Raw genomic sequence first — 14,173 nt, forward strand, 5'->3', positions numbered from 1 at the left:
CCACCAAGCTTGTTGCCTACAAATGCGCCACCAGCACCTCCGATCAGGGTAGAGCCAAGACCACGGTCGCCGTCAGCGGGTCCGCCTGGAGCACCAGGTTGGCCGTATTGAGGCGCGCCATAGCCTTGTTGTTGGTCTTGATAACCCTGTTGCTGATGTGCGCCGTGTTGCTGGTTGGGATCATGGTAGCCTACTTGCTGATGCCCTCCGTATTGCTGGTTCGGGTCATTGTAGCCTTGCTGTTGATGCGCGGGAGGTGGGTAAGGAGAGGTGCTGCGGTTTGGGTCGTAGCTCTGCTGGTAATGTTCCGATGGAGGCGCACCATAGCCGTGCTGGGGAGTTTGTCCATACGAGTCGTGCGAAGGCGGAGGATATGGGCTCTGAAAGGCTGTTAGCCGCCGGGCCTGGATAAATACAGTTGCGCAATGAAACGAACCTGTCCCTGGGGGTAAGGACTGTGTTGCCCATATTGCCCTTGAGCTTGCTGTCCATACTGGCCCTGCGCCTGCTGCCCGTACGGCTGGTCTTGAGGAGGATAGCCCTGGTTGTAGGCTCCATAAGCAGGCTGTTGCTGGTTTGCGCCGTTGTGGCTGTAGCCGTAGCCCTGGCCGTGGGCTTGACCCTGACTATAATAATCCTGACCTGACATGCTGTTCTACAATTATCGAGTATTGTGTGGTAATGGTGAATCGGTGTGTTGACAAAGAGAGTGTTGAAGATGAATGTTATGGCGGCGGGGGAGGGGCAGCATCAGGCAGGTATCTGTGCCATTGCGGCATCGCACGCGCCTGGAAAGCCACACGCGCTCGCAGCATGGGGCTGAGTTGGACGCCACATAGCGCGAAGGTCAGTCGTTTGCCTAACGGCATTTGCAAGGGTCTCATCAAAGCTGAGCTGGGTGAGGTTTGGTCAGATGGAGCCGAATGGCCAACAACGAACATGTGCGCAATGCGCATGCATGGATACATGCGCAGCCGACGAGCTAACCGCATTTGTCACATGGGTGGCTGAGAAGACCTTCACCGCAACAGTCCCATTTCGCGTCATCAACGAAGCTAGTTAAGTATTTTTAGAGCTGATTTACCAATCTCCCCGAGAGCGAGCATATGCCCCCTATGATGAGGACAATGCCCATAAACGATTCTTTTAACTCGTGAGTGCCATGACATATGCGACAAGAGTTTAACTTTTTAGGAGGCCGAAGTATAGTCAAAGGCAATTCAACTATGTTTAATGTGCTGTACATATTCCTACTGCATCAGCCTGATAATGCTACAACCCATCTTAAGTCCTCCGCCATCTATATAAGCCCTACGATCCCTCATCATCTTTTAAGCACTTTCCTTATTTACTTCAGAAACACTGCAACTTTACTAAAACATGCGAGCCGTCGACTATGTCTCTCTTTTGGTGGCAGTCACTTTGATCTACGTCTTACCTGCCGTCTTTAAACAAAATTATGAACTAGGTGGTAATAAAATTTCCACCTTTACTCCCACGTGTCTAAAAAACATGTATCTCTCCATGCGTTATCTCGGGCGCATAAAAACAAGTTGGAACATATAATGTCGTGACCTCATATGCCGGTTCTGAACTGTGTTGAAAACAACAATTTCGATATTAATATGAGCTTGAGCCGTTGTGAACATTTTGCGGCCTCTGAATTGATTGTGAAATGTAACATGATGTACTTTAGTTACTACCTACAGGATTGCCCTTGCTCATTGCTATGAGCCTTGATCGAAAAAAGGCAGCGTCGATATCTATGTGCCCGTGCGTGTGCCGCCTCCAAAAATATGGGGCCCAGATTCATGAGCAGACGCGGAGTGACTGGGGAAAGGGAAAGCCTTGCTCCAACTTGGTGACCAAGGCTAGACATGCGCTTTCTCACGATAGGCAGGTGTATAAAAGGCGGCTGCTTTCCTTCCTCCCTCCTTTCCTTCTCCACACAATTCCCACCCCCCAAATTTCCAGATCTGCATCAAAGATCGATCTTGCAGGCCTGAGCTGCTCCAAAGTTGATCGACCATGAGCTGATGACTTATTGTTGTGCAATTGAGCCAAAGACTAGTGCATGGATGTCCTGTTTTGGGCCCGTCGTTCTCTTTGGGGTTCACAGAAAAGACTCAGTAGTCGCCAATGTGCCGTTCTACGGCGTGATCTCATGGGTTTCAAATACCACATTTTTGAGTAAAAATACAAGTATGTTGTTGGAAGAGTCTAGCCAGACTCGCTACGGTCAGAGCTTTTGAGCATAACTTTATGGTAGCGCACCGTGATGTGCAATTCGTCTCACAGGCGGGACAGATTGGTACAAGCGTACTATGAAGAACACTGCGGTGGCCGAAATCCGGGGTATATCGATAACTGGTGGGGTGTGATCCGAGCGTTATGGCTGTTGACATGCTCTGTCATGACCGGATTACCAAATTTATTAGATGTGTTTTGTAAGAACAGAAAGTGACCACGGTCAACAGATAAACAGCAGTGGATATACTCTACGCATTTTCGGATAGTTGTAGCGTAATGCTTTCTAGACTTCTCATCCTGAGTGGTGTCTAGGGAGCACGTTCTCCCTCGTAATGACTCGTTAGACGTGTCTAGACATATCTGAGCTGTGTGGCAAATAGTATACCAGGGAACTCTCGCACTCGTCTCGACTTCGGTGGAACCGGAAATACTTTTGTCATCAAGTCTGGAGCCTCCGCTGTTGGCCGTAGTGCGACGGCTTGGCAAGGCTGCACGAACAGCGGGCGGCAAGTCTACCGCATCGGTAAGGCACATGGATATGATGGAGCTAGGGAAGTTGCATCCCGCTTTCTGTTGGAGTCAAACATTGGGGTGGAATAAATGCCAACAGGTGAGAATTGGAGAGCGTCGTAACTTGAGAGCCGTAGGGCTCGACCGCCACAACGAAACGTGCTAGTGCGAGTCCCTGATCTTCGGGCTGCATGTCCGCGGCTCTGAACCGTTGGGCATGTCGCGAGCCATGGTTGGCTATGAGAAGGCGGTCAGCGCGCCTGTCCCAGACTCGCCACATATAGATGGCCTTTTGCAACGTGGGCTGTGACATGGGCTCCGGTCGACGACAGTGTCTCTGCCCGTCATTGCAACGAGAAGACGGAGGGGCAATCGGCCAGCGACGGACAATAACTGGAGAAATTCCGGCGATTGTGAAAACTCTGGCCATGTGTGGGCGATTGTGAAGTCATGGGCAATACGGCGAAGGCGAAGTGTCCCGGATGCTGAACGCAGGGGCCAGCGCACGCTAATCTTATCGGCTTACGCCCGCCCTGGGCCAAAAAATTCCTCAAAGCGAGGCAGCCCACCATAGAGATAAAAAGCCCCTCCACAACCTCGCAAAGCGCTCTCTCTCTCCACTTACTCTCCCTCTGGGCTGACCCAAAGTACCTTCCCTTCTTTGTGTAGTTGTGCCAGGTAGCATAGAGTTGCGAGTCACGTTCTTCGCGGCTGTGTTTGATACCCCCGATAGATTCACTCTATCTTTTCACGCCAAAAGTTTTTTAGGCCCCGCCGCCTTTGTCCATATAAGGACCGTCGCCCCTCCTCCCAACCCGACCCTTTTCACACATCCCCCCTCACACATCTTCGACAACATGGCGCCTGCTGCTTCGCACGATGCCAAGGACGTCAAGTCCGAAAACTCAAAGTCGCTCAAGGCGCTTGAGGAGATGATGCAGAAGTTGACCATGTCCAAGGCCCAGGACGAGATCAACGCCTCTGCTCAGGCCATCGCCACCTTCATCAATGGCGACATTGAGGAGGCTGATGCTCCCACCAAGTAAGTCTAGACTTTGCCCCTCCCCCACTACAACACAATTTCTAACAATTCGCCCAGGGCTGTCCAGGTGCTGAAGAAGCAACTCGCCAGCAAGAAGGATGCCGTCGCCCGCGAGCGTGCGCTCGATGCCATCCGTGCCATCGCCCAGCACTCGCACGTCTCCGCCTCTGTCGAGCCCTACCTCGTTTCCCTCCTGCCGGACGTGCTGGCCGCGGTCGGTGACAAGATGAGCGGTGTCAAGGTCGCTGCCCAGACGGCGGCCGAGTCCATCGTTCAGGCTGCGAACCCCAACGCCGTCAAGGCCATTATCCCCCACATCATCCACTCGCTGGAGAACGCACAAAAGTGGCCAGAGAAGATGACCGACCTCAAGTGCATCGAGGTCCTCACCAAGAGCGCACCCGCACAGATGGCTTTCCGTGTCCCCGACCTGATTCCCGTCATCTCGGGAGCCATGTGGGATACCAAGCCTGAAGTCAAGAAGGCTGCTTACGGCACCATGGAGACTCTTTGCTCCTTGATCTCCAACAAGGATATCGAGCGCTTCATTCCCGAGCTCATCAAGTGTATCGCTAAGCCCGAGAACGTCCCCGAGACTGTTCACTTGCTCGGTGCCACCACTTTCGTCACTGACGTCCACGAGCCCACTCTTGCCATCATGGTTCCCCTGCTTGAGCGTGGTCTTGTCGAGCGCGAGACTGCCATCAAGCGTAAGTCTGCCGTCATTATCGACAACATGTGCAAGCTTGTCGAGGACCCCCAGATTGTTGCCGCTTTCTTGCCCCGTCTGATGCCGGCGCTTGAGAAGAACCACGACAACTTGGCTGACCCCGAGGCCCGTGAGAAGACCCGTCAAGGTCTCGACACCCTCATCCGTGTCGGTCACGTCGAGAACGGCAAGATCCCCGAGATTGAGAAGTCTGGTGACATTTCCACCATTGCCAACAACCTCACTGCCGTCATCCCCTCCGGAATCAAGGTTGACGAGCGCTTCACCCCTGTCGTCAACTACATTGGCGCCATTGGTGGTCAGCTCATCGACGAGAAGGACTACGAGCCTCTCAACTGGCAGGCCAATGCCGGCCCCTTTGTCGCCGTCCTTGTTGGCGACGAGAAGGCCAAGGATGTCACTGAAGAACTCCGCAGGAGGTCCCTCCCCGGTGCCGCTGCCGAGCGCCTCGTCGAGCCCGATGAGGAGGAGGGCGAGGATCTCTGCAACTGCACATTCAACTTGGCCTACGGTGCTAAGATCCTGCTCAACCAGACTCACCTTCGGCTGAAGCGTGGTCAGCGTTACGGTCTTCTCGGACCCAACGGTTCCGGAAAAACCACTCTCATGCGTGCCATCAACAACGAGCAAGTCGAGGGTTTCCCCAAGCAGAACGAGGTCAAGACCGTCTACGTCGAGCACGACTTGGACTCTGCTGACACTGAGATGACCGTTCTTGGCTGGACCATGAACAAGCTCAAGGCTGTCGGTATCGACAAGCCCGAGGAGGAGGTCAAGACCACCCTCAACGAGTTCGGTTTCTCCGACGCCATGTACAACGGTGGCATTGGTGCGCTCTCTGGTGGATGGAAGATGAAGCTCGCGCTTGCTCGTGCCGTTTTCGAGCAGCCCGATATTCTCCTGCTCGACGAGCCTACCAACCACTTGGACGTGAAGAACGTCAAGTGGCTCGAGGACTACCTCACCAGCTCTCCTTGCACATCCATTGTCATTTCCCACGACAGCAAGTTCTTGAACAACGTCATCCAGCACGTCATCCACTATGAGCGCTTCAAGCTCAAGCGTTACCGTGGTAACCTTGACGACTTCGTCAAGCGTGTGCCCGCCGCCAAGTCTTACCACGAGTTGGCTGCCTCCGACATGGAGTTCAAGTTCCCTGAACCCGGTTTCCTTGAGGGTGTCAAGACCAAGGCCAAGGCTATCCTCCGTGCCACCAACATGAGCTTCCAGTACGAGGGTACCTCCAAGCCCCAGATTGAGGACATTACCTTCCAGTGCTCGCTTGGATCCCGTATTGCCGTCATTGGCCCCAACGGTGCCGGAAAGTCTACTCTCGTTAACGTCTTGACTGGTGAGCTTGTCCCTACCAAGGGTGAAATTTACCACCACGAGAACATCCGTATTGCTTACATTAAGCAACACGCTTTCGCCCATATCGACCACCACCTTGACAAGACTCCTTCCGAGTACATTCAATGGCGTTTCCAGACTGGTGAGGACCGTGAGACCATGGACCGTGCCAACAAGATCGTCACCGAGGAGGACGAGAAGGCCATGGACAAGATCTACAAGATTGAGGGTACCGAGCGTCGAGTCATTGGTATCAACTCTCGTAGGAAGTTCAAGAACTCTTACGAGTACGAGTGTTCGTTCGCTCTCGGTGAGAACGTCGGCATGAAGAACGAGCGCTGGACACCCATGATGTCTGCTGACAACGCCTGGATTCCTCGTTCCGAGATCATGGCCTCCCACGCCAAGATGGTTGCTGAGGTTGACCAAAAGGAGGCTCTTGCCAGCGGTCAGTTCCGTCCTCTTGTCCGTAAGGAGATTGAGGCCCACTGCGCCAACTTCGGTCTCGACGCCGAACTTGTTTCTCACTCACGTATGCGTGGTCTCTCTGGTGGACAGCGTGTCAAGGTCGTTCTGTCTGCCTGCTCATGGCAGCGTCCTCACTTGATCGTTCTCGACGAGCCTACTAACTACCTGGACCGTGATTCTCTTGGCGCTCTCTCCAAGGCCATCAAGACCTTTGAGGGTGGTGTCATTATCATCACTCACTCTGCTGAGTTTACCGCCAACCTTACTGAGGAAGTCTGGGCCGTCATGGACGGTCGCATGACTCCTTCTGGTCACAACTGGGTGCAAGGTCAGGGTGCCGGACCCCGTCTTGCCAAGGATGATGGTGAAGAAGAAGAAAAGGTATGTCCCCCTCACTCTACATTAATGCAAGCACGTACTGACCTCACTGCAGTTCGACGCCATGGGTTCGCATTCCCCGTTTTCTAGGCTTTCCTGTTCATTTTACACCATTCCCGACCATCCCTGGTCACCCCCAAACCTCCACGGACCCAGAAATCCATTCTGAGGCACCACCTTTTCCCGACCCTTTCTCAGCCACACTGTACGCGTAAACATGCTAACAAACTGATAGGTAACAAGATTGCTAGCCAGAAGAAGAAGGCCAAGCTCACCTCATCCGAGATGCGCAAGAAGAAGAAGGACCGCATGGCCCGCCGCAAGCGTGGTGAGGAGGTCTTCTCCGACGAGGACGAGTAAACGCATCGCCATCGTCGAAAAGTTGTTTTCTTTCATCGGTCTTCCGGTTTACGAGGGTTTATGGTGCATGTCGACAAGATGTCGGCCTTTCATGACATAATGCAGTAGTGTTTACGGTTCATGGTTCATGCCCGGCGTCTGGATATCAAAACCTTCCCCCTTGCATCTTTGCGGATTCATCCCCCCGTAGAAGATAGAAATAGATTCCCATGATACTTCATCTTGTTTGCCTTGCGCGCTTTGTAGTGACTCCATCGCAATACCGTCGTTCGTTCTGAGACTGCTGGATGTATACGTGAGCTCATGACGACTCCACATGAGAGAAAGGAGCTGCATATATTCTTCCGGCCTTTGCATTTCTTTCATACTTTTAGGGCAGAGAAGAACAGGCTTTTCTGCCTTAGTGTTGCAGGTCAGATGTAGTCGGATGTGCATGTATGTAGAGGTGAACATACTTCACAAATGTAATTTAAATATTTTTCCGTCTAGAGAGAAGTTGTATATTTCTACATCTCTACGCAGCGAAGGGGCGTATTCTACACGTATATAGGTACTGCACCTCTACTCCGTTTGCAAAGCACCATGACGTCCGGAGGCGTCATAGGCTTGCATTCTCCCGGCCTTTTCTTTTCCACTTGGATGTTCGAGTTTCAAAACCTCGGTGTTCTCTTCTCACGCTCTCATATATCTAGTCAAGAAAATTGTAAATCGAGCTGAACAGTGCGTGCGCCTGCAGCTCTAGACCGCTTACTAGACTTCTATCCTCGTACCCTTTCGCCTTATTCAGGACTCCCGTCTTCATGCCCTTTTACTTGTAGAGCTGGTCTCATTTCTGCGCTGTTGAGAAAGTTGTGCTTCTAGTAATAGCGGACCTTAAGTTATAGGTTTCGCCTTTGTTGCCCTCTTTCGTCTGAAATTTCAGTTATAGGTTAGGTAGTTACGCCGCGTAGCGTTGTAGGCCATTCTCCCGGCTCTTTCAGAAGTATATTTATGTTTAGGGTGCTGATGATGCGTGCGATAAAAGCAGTGCTGCGGTCTTTACGATATAGCGAAATTCCTGCTAGCTCCTTTCTCATCTACATTTTCGAGAAGATACTTGTATCGGGGGTATTGTCTGTGCGCTCAGTAATAGCTATGCCACGCGTGTCGCAAGGGGCAGGTCTGTTGCAACAGATTAGGTGTGGGCGTGCGATTAGAAGGCGTTGGAATGTAGATCTTCGACAAAATAGCATGTCTCGGTTAAGGTCTTAATCCCTTGCTACACAGTGATGGGAGCAGCAAGGCTGACAGCGGTGGTAGCGGCTATGTGAACTTCAAGTGGTTTGTCCGAATGCTCGTGTAGTGTAGGTACTGGTATTGCCGCCGCCGCCACGGAGACCACTTCGTGTGCATGATCGAGAAGCAAGAGAAACTGGGGACAGAGGTCAAGCCGGGAAGCAGAGGAATCGCAGGTTTGAGAGGAGTCACAGTTTAAGAGGAACCGCGGGTTTGCCCGTTTTTCTGAGGGGTATTAGCCTTTATGCAGATGAATTTGATAAGAGTATACTCGAAAGTGCTTAGGTTAGCATCGAAGACACAGGGTCGACGAAGTTCCCGCCCAGACCGACGCGGAGGATGAGCATTCCCGGGCATGTTCTTTAAAGAGCTTGTCTCCCCTTAAACGTCTATCACCAGATGTTTAAGACGCCCGCGCTTGGACGGCGGAGAGTCAAGGTGGTCACGTTTGCTTAGGCTTAGTGGTGTTACATCGTTAACGGTGTTTCGTTAACAAGTGAATTGCTACATGCTAGACAGCTACATAGTAGGTTGCGCGAGAAAACATTAGGGATGAAAACAGGTTTGCGCAGTCACCTATCGAAAGAAGACAACATCATGAAGAACTCCTCGGTTTGTCGCGGTGCTTGGTGAAAATCAAGGCACTCAAACATCTATCCACGCCCTTGTGACCGGTATCTTCAACACCCACCGGCTTGGTTAGTTACCAGGATATTTTATCGCACGGGCTTTCTGTGTTTCTTCCTTCGCGCATAGGTTGATGCCCACCACTTCGGAGTCTTTGATTTCGTCAAGAGCGGATAGTGTTGACAAGGCCACGATTAGTCCATCATAGAGCCAGGAGCTACTCGCTGTGTGCATGCTTAGGAAAAACAACCCCTCTTTGATATCCATGTATGTAGGGAGTAGCATGTGCTAGGGGTCTTGCGGTGCATGTGCTAGCCAATGATGCGTAGACTACTGGGTGTGACACGCTATAGGTAGCTTATTGATCTTCTAACCTGGAACCTTACGCTCCAGGTTTCCTAGACCAGGAGAGGCAGGTAATGTAAATTGCTGTCCGCCTTTTTGACGAAATCAAAGACTCCGAAGTGGTGGGCATCAACCTGTGCGCGAAGGAAGAAACACAGAAAGCATGAAATGCTCACTTTGGTGTATACTACAGACCCTGATAGCTCATGAAAGTAGACGGGGGCAAAGACACAGGCCAGAGTAAAAAAACTCAGGATACACCGGTGAACACGATTATAACGCTAAGGCCTTCGATTACAAGCCACATCAAGTGCAGGCCAACTAATCAAATGATGTCAGTCATGGATAACTAACTGGTTAATCGAGATCTTCGCTCGGAGACCGAGGTTTGTGAAGTGGAGTATCGGTGACACCGCGACGTGGATGGCGTTCGACGGACCTGCACTTAGCGGGTGTGAGTAAAGTGGGGCCGCTGGGTGTCCCGATCTTGTGCTAAGCTTGTCGGAAACTCAACACACCTCTGATCGCATGTGCCTCCTCCCAGGCGTGCTTGCGGCGTTTCGCGGCTTGATGGCTTCGTGGATGCGCAACCAGCTCAGGCAGATTGCTTGTACCTCGCTGTATCCAACAACACCCTTCGATCTGTGGATACCCAGTCTCACAGCGGCAGGTACATAGTGACACGGTATTTGCAGATTTTCTATGCACAGCGTCTGGTCGCGCAGATAACAGAGTCATGGGCAAGCAAATTTTGAGAATTGTCGATGAGGTGCGTGGCTGCATGAGATGAAAGCAAGACAGAAGGCACTCAGGGGTGTGAGCCATGTCAAACCTGGGCAGTGCCTGCGCTCTGTTCTCCCGCAAAAGCACATCTGAACCACCACTTCTCAAGCTTCACCAAGCTTCTACAGTGGCCGCAAAAACGTGAAAAAAGAAGTCTCTGTCGTCATTAGACCCGCTAAATAGAAACAAGATCGAGACGATTCCAATCGTTAGCTCCTCCGATCCACACATTAATCTGCCTCTCGAGCCCCGACCGGGCTCAACGATACCAGTGTTTCGCAGGATCTGACCTAGGATCGTCGAGGACCCCGATTGTAGTGTCCAATCTGTTTATCATGCGAGGTTGAGATAGCTGATCGGCATTCTGCTAAGACGTAGCTGGAGATCACCTCACTCGGCGATTGTATCGTCATTGGGGTAGTGCTACCCCAGGTCGTACTAGCATGATACGAAAACCCTTTTTGTTTCGGAGGAAAATGTTTCTCTGTCCTATATTTTCCCTTCTCTGCGTGGAGTGGAAATACGAGTGATATAGCTAATACAACAACCATGCAGCAATCGTGGTCAGAAAGCAGTGCAGCGTCGACGCGACCACCAAGTCCTGCAGAAGCGGAAAAGTCAAGCGATAGAAGTCGTCAACCGTCAGATTCGAAGTCAGACTCAGACCCAGAGAAAGGATTGCAATCCCCAGCCCACGATACAGCGCCAAACTCACCCGTTCCCTCTCCACAAGATCGTCCTACATCTCTCGATTGGGATGGCCCGGACGACCCTCTCAACCCTCACAACTGGAGTTTAACACGGAAATGGTATCAAACATTTACAATCAGCGGCATCGCGCTTGTAGGAACCTTTGCCTCATCCGTATTTACACCAGCTATCGAACAAGCCGCCGCTGAGCTCAACTCCACACGTCTAATAGCAACACTCGCATACTCAATCTACGTCCTGGGCCTCGCTTTCGGCTGTCCCTTTGCCGCACCACTCAGCGAGACATTCGGTCGACGACCCGTCATCTTCATCAGCCTCCCAATCTTCTCACTCTTCATCCTCGGCACCGGCTTCGCGCAAAGCATATCATCCCTAGTTGTCCTTCGATTCTTCGCCGGCTTCTTCGCATCTCCAAGCCTAAGCATGGGCTCTGGAACTCTGAGCGACATCTGGCCACCGGAGAAACGCTCAGGACCAATGTCTCTCTACGTAGCAACACCTTTCTTCGGCCCAGCCTTAGGACCTATCCTCGGCGCCATCGTAACACAAGCTCGCGGCTGGCGCTGGACCGCCTGGCTAATCCTCTTCTTCACCGTTGTCCTCGTCCTCGCACCCGCGCCCTTTTTCGTAGAATCCTTCAAACCCGTCCTCCTCCGCAAGCGCGCAAAACAGCGTAACCTGCCTCTCCCTCTCCTCCCAACAGAAGGCATGTCATGGCCCAAGGTTATTCATACGTACGCCACCAGAACACTCACTCGACCCATGCACATGCTGTTCACCGAACCCATTGTCGCAACCTTCAACACATATAGTGCCTTCAACTTTGGCGTTCTGTACGCCTTCTTCGCCGCATTTCCCTATGTGTTTGAGAGAGAATACGGTTTCGATAGTATATCCACTGGTCTGACATTCCTCGGTCTGGGCGTCGGTGTTCTCATCGCGTCTGTTGGTATCGTTTCTTTTACCAAACTCTACTACATCCCTCGAGTGCGCAAAGCCGTTGTGGAGAAGCAGCCACCCCCGCCTTTCGCTACTTCCAAACTGAAACCAGAGAAGCGACTTCCCCTGGCAATGGCAGGAGGGCCTATTCTGACGATTGGGCTTTTTCTCTTTGGTTGGTCTGCTGCGTATCGTGTACATTGGATTGTACCGACAATTGCGGAGGCGCTGTTTGGTTTGGGCAATATGCTTGTTTTCATGGCCTGTATGATGTATATCACGGACACATATGGGCCGCTGTATAGTGCCAGTGCCATGGCTTCGAATGCGATTTTGAGGTATGTGTTGGGTGCTTTCTTCCCTTTATTTGCGGTACAGATGTTCCAGCATCTGGGCACACAGTGGGCATGTACTTTACTGGGGTGTTTGAGCGTTCTGGGGGCATGTATCCCGTTTGTGCTAGTCAAGTACGGAGAAGCGTTAAGAAGCCGGAGCGGGTACAAGCGGAATGGATGAGTAGTACATAATGTTAATATTAGGTAGAAAGAACTTTCGTCTCGTACTATGAACTTGCTAGTGACTTGAAAACCCCCTTACACCTTCCTGATCCTCGCTTACTTCCTATCTATAATCCCAAAAGCAAAAAATAAAGCCTCAAAAGCAAAAAGAAAAGGCAAAAATATATATTGACACGAGTGGGGTTCGAACCTGATACCGCCGTTAGCATAGTTTCCACAGGATAGAGGTTGCAGAAGATACATACCCACGCACATTACTGTAGTAGAGATCTAAGCAAAGCTTAAATCTACCGCCTTAGACCACTCGGCCATCGTGTCGCAGCTTTTTTAGGAGAAGTGAATAATTTTTTGGACTACGGGAATTATAACTGCAACAGAAAGCAAAAACAAGCGTTCTGGTGGAGTTGGGGACCGAATAGAGGTGAAATGGGCTGTGTGGGCGGATTCGCGAGTTTTGGAATATGTTGGGTGAGGTGCGGGGTCGGAATGGCGGGGAGGGGTCCGTTGACGTATGCTGATTACTGGATTCTTGGAACAACGGGAATGATAGTGTAATGTTTTGCCCTACATAGTATAACTTACTCGAACACTGGCAAACCCTATAGATTAGGAAAATGTAGTTTTAGACCAAACGGTCTTGTGAGAGAAAAAAAATCGGGATTTATACTCAACGACTATGATACGCATACTTTAACACGATTTTCACCAAAAAACATTAAACATTTTACCCGATTCAACACGCTTGTTACCAAACCATTGAACAGTTCACTCGGTTACGCAATATCAAGGTTTGTGAGACAAGTATCTCGATCTAGTCAAAGAGCTCGTAAACAGCGCGTGTCGGACATATACACAAGACCTCATACCAAGAAAATTTTCTTGTATTACAATTCCAATCTGTTATATACACTTGAATCGTATTAACAATACATACAAACTCCCTCAACCTGATAAACCAAAAACCTAAATGCTCAATTTCCAACATCGCCACTCCTCATATCATCACATCAACCTATGCAGTCCATCGCTGACCAAGAGTCTTGGCTGCCGCCGCATCATCCGGGTTGTTTGCCGCGAGCGCAGCAAGAATGCTGTTAAGGTCATCCTGAGGAGCACGCTTCATGTTGCTCAGGAGCTTAGCTGCCGCCGCGTCGTCGGGGTTGTTTGCGGCAAGCGCAGCAAGAATGGATGTAACGTCATCCTGGCGCTTCATGTTGCTTAGGAGCTTCGCTGCGGCCGCGTCGTCTGGGTTGTTGGCGGCGAGGGCGGCGAGAATGCTGGTGACGTCGTCCTGGCGCTTCATGTTGCTAAGGAGTTTTGCTGCTGCTGCGTCGTCGGGGTTGTTTGCTGCAAGGGCGGCGAGGATGGATGTTACATCGTCCTGGCGCTTCATGTTGCTCAATAGCTTAGCGGCAGCAGCGTCGTCTGGGTTGTTCGCCGCGAGAGCAGCGAGGATGCTGGTGACGTCGTCTTGGGGAGCACGCTTCATGTTGCTCAGAAGCTTAGCAGCAGCCGCATCATCGGGGTTGTTAGCGGCGAGGGCAGCAAGGATGCTGGTGACATCGTCCTGGCGCTTGACTACTATGTGTTAGAGTTGTTGGTAGATACAAAATATCAAAAGACTTACCAGCTGAAGAAAAGACAGCGCCCGAGAAAGCGGCAACGGCGACGAAAGCTGTGAAACGCATGTTTGCTGTGGTTTAATAGTACTTGAGTGAAGTAAAGGGTATAAAATAGAAGTGACCGGCACGGTTGTTAGAAGATGATTGTATGGAATGGTTGTGATGATCATTCAACTAAAGGAATACTGAGAGATATATACCAAAATATCAACCAGCATGTTCAGCGAGACATGAGAGTCGTGCCGGTATTGGCTGAGCCCATCGC

At 51.2% G+C, this 14,173-nt stretch overlaps 6 protein-coding genes across 6 annotated transcripts; 2 read left to right on the plus strand and 4 right to left on the minus strand.

Annotated features, from left to right (window-relative positions):
• Nucleotides 1-43: 43 nt before the first annotated feature.
• On the minus strand, nucleotides 44-184 carry PtrM4_120290 (uncharacterized protein; the record flags this gene model as incomplete). Its single annotated transcript, XM_066108412.1, has 1 exon — nucleotides 44-184. One exon carries the CDS (start codon nucleotides 182-184, stop codon nucleotides 44-46), a length of 141 nt encoding a protein of 46 aa, XP_065961597.1.
• A 6-nt stretch (nucleotides 185-190) lies between these two features.
• PtrM4_120300 (uncharacterized protein) lies at nucleotides 191-492 on the minus strand (the record flags this gene model as incomplete). Its single annotated transcript, XM_001935322.2, has 2 exons — nucleotides 191-380; nucleotides 437-492. The coding sequence occupies 2 exons, from the start codon at nucleotides 490-492 to the stop codon at nucleotides 191-193; spliced, it is 246 nt and encodes an 81-aa protein (XP_001935357.2).
• A 3,125-nt stretch (nucleotides 493-3,617) lies between these two features.
• Nucleotides 3,618-7,088, plus strand: PtrM4_120310 (Uup, ATPase component ABC transporter with duplicated ATPase domain protein; the record flags this gene model as incomplete). The annotated part of the gene is made up of 4 exons (XM_001935323.2): nucleotides 3,618-3,802; nucleotides 3,860-6,731; nucleotides 6,784-6,796; nucleotides 6,964-7,088. 4 exons carry the CDS (start codon nucleotides 3,618-3,620, stop codon nucleotides 7,086-7,088), a joined length of 3,195 nt encoding a protein of 1,064 aa, XP_001935358.1.
• Nucleotides 7,089-9,062: 1,974 nt separating this feature from the next.
• Nucleotides 9,063-9,275, minus strand: PtrM4_120320 (uncharacterized protein; the record flags this gene model as incomplete). Its single annotated transcript, XM_066108413.1, has 1 exon — nucleotides 9,063-9,275. One exon carries the CDS (start codon nucleotides 9,273-9,275, stop codon nucleotides 9,063-9,065), a length of 213 nt encoding a protein of 70 aa, XP_065961598.1.
• Nucleotides 9,276-10,667: 1,392 nt separating this feature from the next.
• Nucleotides 10,668-12,284, plus strand: PtrM4_120330 (MFS-1 multi-domain protein; the record flags this gene model as incomplete). Its single annotated transcript, XM_001935324.2, has 1 exon — nucleotides 10,668-12,284. One exon carries the CDS (start codon nucleotides 10,668-10,670, stop codon nucleotides 12,282-12,284), a length of 1,617 nt encoding a protein of 538 aa, XP_001935359.2.
• A 1,014-nt stretch (nucleotides 12,285-13,298) lies between these two features.
• PtrM4_120340 (HEAT-2 multi-domain protein) lies at nucleotides 13,299-13,974 on the minus strand (the record flags this gene model as incomplete). The annotated part of the gene is made up of 2 exons (XM_001935325.2): nucleotides 13,299-13,864; nucleotides 13,914-13,974. 2 exons carry the CDS (start codon nucleotides 13,972-13,974, stop codon nucleotides 13,299-13,301), a joined length of 627 nt encoding a protein of 208 aa, XP_001935360.2.
• Between the last annotated feature and the right edge of the window lie 199 nt (nucleotides 13,975-14,173).

This window comes from Pyrenophora tritici-repentis, chromosome 6 (genome assembly GCF_003171515.1).
Source record: "Pyrenophora tritici-repentis strain M4 chromosome 6, whole genome shotgun sequence".
Classification (NCBI taxonomy): Eukaryota; Fungi; Ascomycota; class Dothideomycetes; order Pleosporales; family Pleosporaceae; genus Pyrenophora; species Pyrenophora tritici-repentis.